This window comes from Arvicola amphibius, chromosome 17, assembly GCF_903992535.2.
Source record: "Arvicola amphibius chromosome 17, mArvAmp1.2, whole genome shotgun sequence".
Taxonomy (NCBI): domain Eukaryota; kingdom Metazoa; phylum Chordata; class Mammalia; order Rodentia; family Cricetidae; genus Arvicola; species Arvicola amphibius.
The window spans coordinates 9,095,237-9,107,392 of NC_052063.2; the positions used below are offsets into that span (position 1 = coordinate 9,095,237).

At 41.4% G+C, this 12,156-nt stretch overlaps 1 protein-coding gene across 2 annotated transcripts in view; it reads left to right on the plus strand.

The window, feature by feature from the left end:
* Cdk17 (cyclin dependent kinase 17) overlaps positions 1–12,156 on the plus strand; it is a 78,417-nt gene that overhangs the window by 40,138 nt on the left and 26,123 nt on the right. For both annotated transcript variants that reach the window (XM_038314917.2, XM_038314918.2), the window contains exons 2-3: positions 4,422–4,568; positions 10,818–10,982. In XM_038314917.2, coding sequence (XP_038170845.1) covers positions 4,451–4,568; positions 10,818–10,982 — 283 coding nt within the window. In that variant the 5' untranslated portion in view covers positions 4,422–4,450. The remainder of the gene's footprint in view (positions 1–4,421; positions 4,569–10,817; positions 10,983–12,156) is intronic.

Consider the following 12,156-nt stretch of genomic DNA (forward strand, 5'->3'; position numbering starts at 1 on the left):
CCCAAGTCTGTTTTGTTTATCCCCGCCGTGTTCCTACTGTGTCGTGTGCTCTGGTCTGCAGGGTCTGTGCGCACTGTTGTTCCGGGAAGTGCCCGCACCGGTCTGTTAGGTCCCATACATAGAACTTGCAGTGTTTTCTGGTCTCTTCCTTTTTGTCGCCTTTTTCTGTCGTTGTTGTAAGTTGGCTGTTGGAATTTCTGGCTTATTGTCACCCTCTTAGCGATACTCCATCTCTCTACTGCACCCCGAAAGCCTTCTTATATCATTATTCATTGGACAGATCTGTTAGGAATAAATGTCTGTCATAATTTCTGTTCCATTTTTGAAGTATAGTTTTGCTGAATGTAATATTCTTGGTTAACATTTTTCCCTTCGATATTGAACTATGCTATTCCTGGCCTTTTTACTTCTCATGCGTCATCAGTTTGTAATCATGTTGGGGGACCCTTGTGTAGATTAGATAACTTCACTCTGGCTACCTCAACATTCCTTGCTTTGGGATTTGTACACTTTTAATAAGAAGGTGTCAGTGTGGATCTCTTTGTGTTTATTCTTATTAGTTTTTGTGTATTAATGTCCTTGACATCAGAGTTGGAAAATTGGGGGCCAAAATTTATCTTAAAAATGTATTTGTTTTCATTTTGCTGCCCTTCAGGAACTATCATGATGCTGGTAGTCATGCGTGTGCTTGATGGGGTCCCAAATGTCCCTGGTGCTCAGCTTATTTATGTATTTACCAGAACAGTCTTCATTGTTTGATGGCAAAATACATGTTAGTTTGTACCGTTGTTAATTGTGAATAAAGGGCCCCTTTCCTGCCGCATGCTGCTGCTCAGAGGCGCTCCGGTAAGAAATCACTCACACCTCCTCTCGCAAGCCTTAGATCTCCTCATCCACTTAAAGCCCAAGATCCACTTAATGTTCTGTGTTGGCATCAGCTGCCATTGTTGTCCATCCCTAGTCCTCTTCTGGAAAGACTGGAATTCTGTGTCTGTTAATAATTCCCACTTTCCACTCTTTCCCCAGGCCCTGGAGCTTCCGTGTTAGTTGTTTTTACATGACCTTGTCTACAATTGTGAATATGTTTTACATTCTTGTTTTTATACCACACTTATATTTTACCTTTGCCACTTAAGTCTTTTGGGGCTGACCACTTTGTAGGTGCTCATTAGCCACATTGGTCCATAGTTTGGCTAGCTAAACTCAGTGCTATAATACAGAATCCATATATAATTGATCTATCCTATGCTTTATCATCGGGCACCATTCGCTAGAATCCAGTTCGTGAGCTTCGGGCAAGGTGCTGGAGGTTGAGAAACACACACAGAGACAGACAGACACACAGACCTTCAAACACTGGTACAAAGCCCTTCTTTAATAGCACCATGGAGGCAGCAATACCCAGCACCATACCCAGCAGTCAATGGCCAACAGGTGAAAACCCCATCCTCTGATCCTCCAGGCAAAGCACAGCTTTTAGTCACTTCAATTAGAAGACTCTAGCAGGGAAGAGCAGCTGAAGGCCAGGACTCAATTGGTCCCAACACTTTATTATTTTATCTTATTATTTATTATATTATTCTTCTGGAGCAATAGGCAAGATTGTGGTCTGCTAACTTTAAAAAATGTTATGTTGGGTTCTGCAGTGATGCTATGTGGTTAGGTAGACATTAGGGACCATATAACTCCGGTAGAGATGGTGGGGTCTGAAAAGTTGGAAGGGCGTGTAGTGATCCGGCTTGAGGGCTAGCTTATGAGCACTTGCCTCACATGCATGAGGTGCTGCATTTGGTCCTGAGCACTGACAATAATTATCCAGTATGACTTAGTTTCAAGTATATGGAGACACTCAGATCAAGTGCAGTATTCCGAGGGCTTCCAGGTTTTCGCCCCTGAGCCTCTCACAGATGTAATAACTAAGCCTGCTTAGTGACCCCTCTGCTGGACCTGGTGCTCCTGAACCTTCTTAAAGAGGGCCTCTGTAGTGTGGATCTTTTTGTTGTTACTGTTGTTCTTTGGTGTCTGACGTCTCAGTCAGTATCTCCAGTCTAGCTGGGAATTCACCGTATAACCCATGCTGTCCTGTATCAATCAGCCTTCCAGGGGCTGGGGTTATAGGTGTGCACTGCCATGCTTAGCTCTAGCGAACAGTCTAGAGAAACAAAATGATAGTTGAGAATGACTAACTTAGTCACCTTAAATATTTCAGATGTTGAAACAGATGCTGTACTATTTGTCATGGCAGAGCGATATCCAAAGGTACAGCTATCAAAAGTGAAAGGGATAACATTTAGGACATCTACACTTAGCACAGTTAGGGCATGCTACAGTTAGCGTGTTTCTTTGGAACCAGCTTACGCTTGCTGGACTGCCTCCTATTGACATCTGTATATTGTTGCGTCTGACCAGCACCAAAACTTCCATTTTGCCTATGGTGGGGTAGCTTTAGGTGAACTGAAGTCCTGCTGAAGCTATGGAAGTGGTAGGGGAGTGAGACGGTTTTGAAGTATATGAGGCCCTCAGTCAGTCCCAACTTGGGTAGAGATTGAGGAGGGGAGGGACAGAGACGCTGTATTTCTGCTGCTTGTGAGTCTTTAAAAGTTAACTGCCATTAAACTGTTCTCAGTGGGAAGATAAAAGTTGAACAGGGCATAAGAGAAGAGCCAAAACCTACCCATGACAGTGAACAGAGCCTCCACTGGTTTGTACTGCTGCTCTTATTCTGACCCTGGGTTTCCAGTTGGAGACTTGAAGGGCCTTACCCGTGAAGTGACGATAACGCAGGGGTGGGTCGGACTCTCAATGCCAGAGATTCAGTCTGCGGCCGTCTCTGTCCTTCACTGGATTGAGATCATCTGCTGATCTGTTCTGCTTGGACAGCAAACTAGGAAAGAGGGAGACGGCAGCATCTGGAGCCTGCCCACTGCTCCAGTTCCACATCATCATTCACGTACAGCGTCTGGCATCCAGTGAACTTTGCCACCCGCACAGCCACGGGAGAAAAATCCCGACAGCAGAAACAGATCAACAGGTTATACAGCTGTTGGGGTTATAGACAGGAGCTTTACCATATGGTGATTAATATGTTCATGAAAATGGAGGCCGAAGCTGAGACTTTCCCTAGAGAACTGGAATCTATAGAAAAGAATGCCATGGGGGTTCTATAACTGAAAAGCAGATAGACGTCGTCACAGGCTAGACACAGGAGGAGGAGGATGAATAGTAAACTGGAGGGTGAGTTACTAGGCTTATTCAACACCAGCTTGTCTGTTTCCGCATCAGGACCAAACCAGGCTATCCTGTGGCTGCTTTTTAGACCTATTAACCAGCATGTCTTAAGATTTTAGAGCTTGGAAATGAACAGAAACCATATTAGATTATAGTTGCAATACTTGCCTTTTAATGTGTGTAGTTTCATATTTTGTTATGGCGGTGTCGTAAAATTACAGTAAATACATAGCAGGGAAATGGTCAAATATGAAACTATCAGTCATAAATTTGTGTTTCTGTTTCCCAGCCTTTGAGCAAACAAACAAATCTTTCCATAAGTCACCTGCTCGGCAAACCTAGAGTATACCCTTAGAATGAGAAATTAAGCAAAACACATATGGAAGCCATATAAACAGCTAGCTGGCTTATTTTAGCATTGGGGCGTTGTAAAGGCCCTTGTTTTATTTAGAATAACCTTCATAGCTTGCAAGGTGATCTGGTAAGTTTGCTTATTGTGGGCCCTAAAGAGCAATTAGAGAAGAAGGCACAGGTCTGTTGAGTTGGCTAAGGGAACGAGTGCCTTGTTTTTCACTTAGCAGACTTTACTGACTCTAGTGAGATGGGGAAAATTACTGCTGGTTATATTTGACATCGTGTAAATTGTAGCATGCAGTGTGTATGCTACAGAACTTCACAACTGTTAATAATTTAGAAGAAAGGGTAAATGATAAAATCTCACCTCTGAGTCTTAGTTCTCTTGCCTTGTGTTTGATGGTTTGTTTGGGGGAGTCTCTGAGCGATTTCCCTACCATGAAAATGGGATGAGGCGCGCATCTCTTTCCTGAATGATGGCTGAGACTTGTGATGGACCTGCGTGTCAAAGTGACCGTCCAGTTGGCACTAGCAGTTTCCAGAGGGCACGCCTTAGGGAGTTTTCATTTCTTCAGGTCTCATTCTTAAGGTCTCTCTGTGGACTTTAATAGAATTTTCCCCTTCTGTTGATGCCAACTAAATATAACATTAATCAAATTATACCTTTTTAAACAAAAAGTGTAGATTCTGTGATGTTTTCTGGAATTGAGGTGTCATTTTTTTTATTTATTTAATATATATATATATATATTAAAGATTCCCTGTAAGCCCAGAGTGACATTTTTCTTGAGCAATAAAATATTTAAAAGTTCCTTTTTTTGTTTGTTCTTCACTTTCAGAACTTTTCACGCTACATCCAGCTGATAGGATGAAAAAGTTTAAGAGGAGACTGTCCCTCACGCTCAGGGGAAGCCAGACGATCGATGAATCCCTGTCCGAGCTGGCCGAGCAGATGACAGTGGAGGAGAGCAGCAGCAAAGACAACGGTAATGCCCGGCAGGAGACTCTAACTGCCTCATGAATACAGTGCAAACAAGCTGAACATGGCGCCTTTGTTAAACCGTTCTTTGTTTTGGGGGGTTTTTTGTTTGGTTGGTTTTGGGGGCCTTTTTGGGGGGGGGCAAGACTCACTTGAATATGCTTGGCTAATGCCATATTCTGCTCTCATCCCAAATGAGATGTACTAACAATGTCCTTGGTCTCCTGCTCCTGTGAATACCTTTTTGTTTTATTAATTCTTAAATAAGAATAAAGTCTATAAAATTGTAGTGATTGTTAAATAACTATTTGTAAAATAGCATTTAAATACTTTATGACTTGAGTGTTTATAAACTTCTTGTTTGTAGCTTTATTGTAGTTCTATAGCATTCTAGGTGTGCATTGACTGTCTTCATAGATTACAAGATTCATCAGATGAGTGAATTTACTGTTTTCTTATTTAACGTACCACAGTGTGTTCAGAGCACTGGGAACACTTATGACAAAGACAAAAATGTGGTGTTCCATTTGACAGCGTGTTTTACAACACAAGGCAATAGCACACAAATTTTAATGTAAAAATTTGAAGGATTTGTTAAGTTGAATGAATTAAAATGTAAGATCGGTGAAAAATCTTAGAACAAGGCTATATAATCAAAGCCAAAATCACCTGAGGCATGTCCTGGTGACCAGGAAGGGGCTTGTAAAAATGGCTGACAGTGAGCCATGGTTTGTAGCACCTGGAGAGCTTCCTTTCCTGTGCCGAAACTCTGGTCGGAGATCTCTGGCAGTGGCTGAAAGCCTGGACGCCTGTCCCACTGCAGGTAAAGCTGCTGGTGTAGACAGGCAGAGGGAGGGGTCTGTAGGTAGCAGTCTTGGTGTGGGACTGCGGCCGGACTAATGCACCGAAGTGCTGCTTAGAGAGGTTAGTTTGTCCTCCCAGGCTTCAGAGACTTTGCTCTTCCTCAGACAAATCATTATTTGCTGAACATTTGTTCATAGTCTGTTTTCATAGTCTGCTTGGTTTGCTGACGCTTTCCTTGATGCTTTGCTTTCTGACAGAGGGAAGAAAAATGAGCTCAATAAGAAATTTAAGACAGTAATTTGGACATCATATATAGGTGGTAAAATTTATATTTGACTTAGATCTTGAAGATGATTTTGTAATATTTATCCCTCTTATAAAAGGATTAGTGAGATACATGGAGCAGAATCCGACTATTCCCTTAGACCCCCATTGAATTCTTGGTGGTAATAGCAGTCGAATCCAGTTTGCTCATTCTTGTGCAAATGTCTGGCCAGTGCATTTACCAGTGATGCTCAGGGATAAAAGAGGCACCATGTACCTCATAGTACATAACTTCTGGAATGTATTCCTAATGAATATTTGATTACCAGAAAAACTTTTTTTGTTGAAACTGAGTCATAGCTGGCACACACCTTTAAGTCCAGCACCTGGGAGGCAGAGGCAGGTGGATCTCTGTGAGTTTGAGGCCAGCCTGGTCTACAGAGTGAGTTCCAGAAAGGTTCCAATGCTACACAGAAACCCTGTCTCAAAAAACCAAAACCAAAGTAAACACCGTGGAAGATGCACTGACTTTATTGAGAGAGCTTATTAATAATTTAGACTAATTGAATATTTTTCGGGAATATTTTAGTAATTATCATAAAAACCTGATTCGTTTGTAACAAATGGTGATGTTTTAGGGTTTCTGGTGCTGTGCAGAGATACCATGATCATGGCAACTCTTATAAAGGAAATCATTTAACTGGGGCTAGCTTACAGTTTCAGAGGTTTAGTTTAGTCCATTGTATTCATGGCAGCATGCAGGCAGACATGGTGCCGGAGAAGTTGCTGAGAGTTCTACATCTTGATCTGCAGGGAGCAGAAGCAACTGTGTGTCACACTGAGTGTAGCTTGAGCAAAGGAGACCGCAGAGCCCACCCCACAGTGACACACGTCCTCCAAGAGACCACACCTACTCTAAGAGGCCACACCTCCTCCAAGAGGTCACACCTCCTCCAAGAGGCCACACCTCCTAACAGTGCCATTTCCTTTGAGGACCATTTTCTTTCTAATCACCACATTCTACTCCCTGGCCCCCAGAGGCTTGTAGCTGGATCACAGTGCAAAAATGCATTCAGTCCAACTTCAAAAGTCCCCATAGTCCATAACAGTCTCAAACTTATTTAAAAGTCTAAAGTTCAAAGTCTCTTCTGAGATACATGCAATCTCTTAACTGCAATCCTCTGGAAAATCAAATAAAAAAAGCAGATCACATACTTCCAACATATAATAGCACAGGATGATATATATATATCATATATATATATATATATATATATATATATATATATATATAGAGAGAGAGAGAGAGAGAGAGAGATAGATATAGGTATAGATATAGATATAGATATATATTACCATTCCCCAAAAGGAAGCATGGTGAGGAAACACTGAACCAAAGCAAGAACAAAAACTATCTGGGCAAACTCCTAACTCTGCATCTCCATGTCAGATGTCAAAACACTTTCCAGATCTCCAACTCCTTTTGGCTTTGTTGACTGGAACATACTTAGTTCTTGTGGGCTGATTCCTCTCCCTGTTAGCAGCTCTCTTCAGCAGATAGTCCACTGCTCTGGCATCTCTAACATCTTGGGGTCTCCAAGGCAATCCAGGCTTCAACTTCATAACTTCATGCAATGGCCTCTCTAGGCCTCCATGCATGGATGGATACCCCTGACATATGCCTGGCTTCATCAGTTTTCCTTAGTCTCAAAGGAAAATTCCATAGCCCTTTTCTTCTTGACTCTAATAAAGCCAGAACCACATGGCGAAAACTGCCAAGTTCTACTGCTTCCTGGCTGGACCATGGCCCCTCGTTCAATTACATCTTACTAACTTTCTGTCTTCCATGGTGTCTTTCACTGTCTAAGCTTGGCTGTCCTGAAATTGGATCTGTACACCAGGCTGGCCTCAAACTCAGAGATCCTCCCCAATCTGCCTTCTGAGTGCTGGGATTAAAGGCATACACCAACACACTCGGCTCTAAGCTGTTCTTTAATTCCTTTTCACAAGTTGGAAACTTAGCTGGGTGGGATCTTGCTCTGAGGTCACCACTTCCTTTATTCCATTTCTTATCCTGTTTATCTCCTAGAACACAAGACTTAGTTCCTTTCCACTTCCTGGCGCTCCTTTTCTCCTCCTTAAATTATACATTTTGTGTTTTTACTTTCTCATCTTGCTCCTTTTCATCATAAATCTTCATTAGAGTTAAACTAATAACCATACGGCAGAGTCTACATTAGACTGTTTTGAGATTTCCTTCGCTGACTAATCTAAAACTCTTCAATTTAGTCTCAGGCAGACTTTTCAGACAAGGGCAAAAAGCAGCCACCTTCTTCACCAGACTATCACAAGAACAGTCTCTAGGCAACATACTAAAATTCTCCTCTGAAACCTGTTGAGCCTGCCCCTCCGCAGTTCAAATCTCCCTCAGCACCACTATCTCCCATACTTCTACTAGAGTGGCCCGTAAGCAGCACTTAAAGCATTCAGCTGCTTTGATCCACAGTTTCAAGATCCATCTTCCTTCAAACAAAAGCGAGGTCAGGCCTGTCACAGCAATATCCCACACCTGGTACCAACTTCTGTCTTAGTTAGGGTTTCTACTGCTGTGAAGAGACACCATGACCACAGCAACTCTTATAAAGGAAAACATTTAATTGGGACTCGCTTACAGCTTTAGAGGTTTAGTCCATTGTATTCATGGCAACATGCAGGCAGACACGGTGCTGGAGAAGGAGCTGAGAGTTCTACATCTTGATCCGCAGGCAGCAGAAGCAACTGTGTGTCACTGTGTGTGAGTGTAGCTTGAGCAGAGGAGACCTCAAAGCCTCCTACACTTCCTCCAACAAGGCCACACCTCCTAATGGGGCCACTCCCTGGAGGCAGGCATGCATTTTCTTTCCAACCACCAGAGGTAAAATGTTAAAAAAAATACCTAGGATTTTAAAAATAGTATAAGTTGTTTTTTCATAGCAGACAGTAAAGAAGAAAAAATAGGAATGCTGTTGGAGTGACTTGATACCATACCTGAAGACATAGCAGACATTGATCCCTCGTTGTCATGAACTGCCACAGTCAGGTGCTGCTAATTTTCTGTGTGTACGGTAGATTTCATCTACAGTCTTGACAGGGATTCTAAGTCTGGTTTGGATCACGTCAGTGCCTACTAGCTATAGTAAACACACTTCCCCCTATAGTTTATTTTTCCTCCTGTTTTGTTTCTAGCATAAAAACTACAGAAGGTAGGGTGCACACAGAGAGAGTGTCGATGTCAACATGCTGTATAAGAACGTGTATGGAGGCCGGGCAGTGGTGGCGCACGCCTTTAATCCCAGCACTCGGGAGGCAGAGGCAGGTGGATCTCTGTGAGTTCAAGACCAGCCTGGTCTACAAGAGCTAGTTCCAGGACAGGCTCCAAAGCCACAGAGAAACCCTGTCTCGAAAAACCAAAAAAAAAAAAAAGAACGTGTATGGACTGTGCTGTTTAAAGACTCACATGGAATGTAAGAGTTTATAAAGCAAAAGCGGTCTTTATCTAGTTTGAAACAGTGCCCATGCTGGCTGAAGGAATAAGTGAAATAGTTTATAACTTCTCTGAGTAAACTTCCCCAGACAGATTTTTGATTTCCGGTCTCTAGATTGATCACAAGCGTGATCAGGAGGAGCCCTGATACACTTTCATCCTATGTAGGCATGTGGCTGTCATGTGTGTTGTAACAAAATGGAGAAGTTCACCATTGTTGGGCTGGAATTATATCAATACCTTAGAAAAATGTAACACACAGTACCTTTGGTTATCATCTATGGTTTTCTTCTCAACTGGAATTTGAGAGATTTCTATAGTTTTAATGATTGTATCACACTTTGAAGCTTAAAATCAGTTTAAGATGTTCTGCCATAACTGTAATTCACAATACATTGTGTAGCTAGTATGTTTGCACATTGATTGGTAGATTGAATCCAGGAAAGAAGAATCCTGAATTTTACATATTGAATTTGAAGTCAGTTTGTAAAAAGAAGCTTGATCTTGGCCACTCTACACACACTGACCCTAACTTAGAACAGCTTTATTTAAACATAAATTTAGAATTGTAAATGGAGGTGTAAGATGTTATTTCTAAGATACCCACTGTGAAAGATAACTCTGAGAAAATTTTATGTTTTGTTTTATTTATGTGTTTGTAGCACTGAAAATTGGACTTGGGGCCTCACACCTGCTAGGCAAACACTGTACCACTGAGCTATATTCCCAGCCCTAAGAATTTAGTTTTTAAAAACTGTCAAAAATTAACTTGTCTCATTTCCTCTAAAAGTTAAGCATAGAGTTATTATATGGACCAGCAGTTCCATTTTGGGAGGTATACTTAATGAAATTGAAATAGGTGTTATAACAAAATACCGCTAAGATTCTTCCTCATGGGTAGCTGATTCTGATGTACTGTATTGTCAGATATTTCTGCTCGGTAATGAGTCTTTGCTTGTTTAAAATTATTTATATAACAGAATACCATTTGGAGCAATTGTCTCAGTCTCCGTATTGAAAAGCACTTAAGTATACCTGTTTTATTCACTAACTGACTTGCCTTTCTGAACACCTAAAATAGAGGTATAGATTTCTTTAGGTAAGGATTACATGTGTTATATTCTACAGCACATTTGACGATGAGGCACATGCAAGATAGGCAGCACACGAAGTAGTATCAAAATGATTTCAAGATGTAAGTAATTTGAGGCAGGGCGGCGGTGGCGCACGCCTTTAATCCGAGCACTCGGGAGGCAGAGGCAGGCGGATCTCTGTGAGTTCGAGACCAGCCTGGTCTACAAGAGCTAGCTCCAGGACAGGCTCTAAAGCTGCAGAGAAACCCTGTCTCGAAAAACAAAAAACAAAAAAACAAACAAAAAAAAAGATGTAAGTAATTTGGTAATAAAAATCTTGGCGGGGTATATTAGTAATTGTTAACTAGTTTTGGTCTTCGGATCAACTTAAAATGTTAAGGTATTTTCTATAAATATTCTTTCATAGAAATTATTTTAACTCTAGCACCTTGAATAAATAGCCAAAGAAGTGAGCTTCCATGTCAATGATCTCTATTACAACTTTTGCTTTGTTTTGTCTTCTTAACCGTTCTCATGCAATCCCGACTCTGGCGATGACCCTGGAATGATTCTTGGATGCCGTGAACCACAGAGCCTATCGTGAAGAATGGCAGGCCCCCAACGTCCCACAGCATGCATTCCTTCCTCCACCAGTACACAGGCTCCTTCAAGAAGCCGCCACTGCGAAGGCCCCACAGTGTCATTGGAGGAAGCCTTGGTTCCTTCATGGCAATGCCCAGGAACGGAAGCAGATTAGGTAATGTGTCTGTTACATTTAACTTTCTGATTGTAAGACATGTACACTGGCTGTGAGTTGTATGAAATAAGAAGGAGTGCCAGTGCCATAGGGCAATAGTGTTTGCACACCTGTTCATCCAGAACAACCTTTATAAAAATCATAAGAAAGGTTCCAGGCTGTGGCTAGTGCTCGCCTGTCATACTGTGTCATAGTATATAGTCATGCTGTATCCTAGTATGTAGTCACACTGTATCCTAGTGTATAGTCACACTGTATCCTAGTATATAGTCACACTGTGTCCTAGTATATAGTCACACTGTATCCTAGTATATAGTCACACTGTATCCTAGTGTATAGTCACACTGTATCCTAGTATATAGTCACACTGTATCCTAGTATATAGTCACACTGTATCCTAGTATATAGTCACACTGTATCCTAGTATATAGTCACACTGTATCCTAGTGTATAGTCACACTGTATCCTAGTATATAGTCACACTGTATCCTAGTGTATAGTCACACTGTATCCTAGTATATAGTCACACTGTATCCTAGTATATAGTCACACTGTATCCTAGTATATAGTCACACTGTATCCTAGTGTATAGTCACACTGTATCCTAGTGTATAGTCACACTGTATCCTAGTATATAGTCACACTGTATCCTAGTATATAGTCACACTGTGTCATAGTATTTAGTCATACTGTGTCCTAGTATATAGTCACACTGTGTCCTAGTATATAGTCACACTGTATCCTAGTATATAGTCACACTGTATCCTAGTGTATAGTCACACTGTATCCTAGTGTATAGTCACACTGTATCCTAGTGTATAGTCACACTGTATCCTAGTATATAGTCACACTGTATCCTAGTATATAGTCACACTGTATCCTAGTATATAGTCACACTGTATCCTAGTGTATAGTCACACTGTATCCTAGTATATAGTCACACTGTGTCATAGTATTTAGGCACAGTGTGTTATAGTATTTAGTCACACTGTATCCTAGTATATAATCACACTGTATCCTAGTGTATAGTCACACTGTGTCATAGTATTTAGGCACACTGTGTCATAATATATAGTCATGCTTCAGTAGCTCTTTAAGTCATTACCACATAATGGTCCAGTGCAAGAAATAGATTATCACCTGATTTGTTATTCTTTTGCCTTTGTGTCCTTAG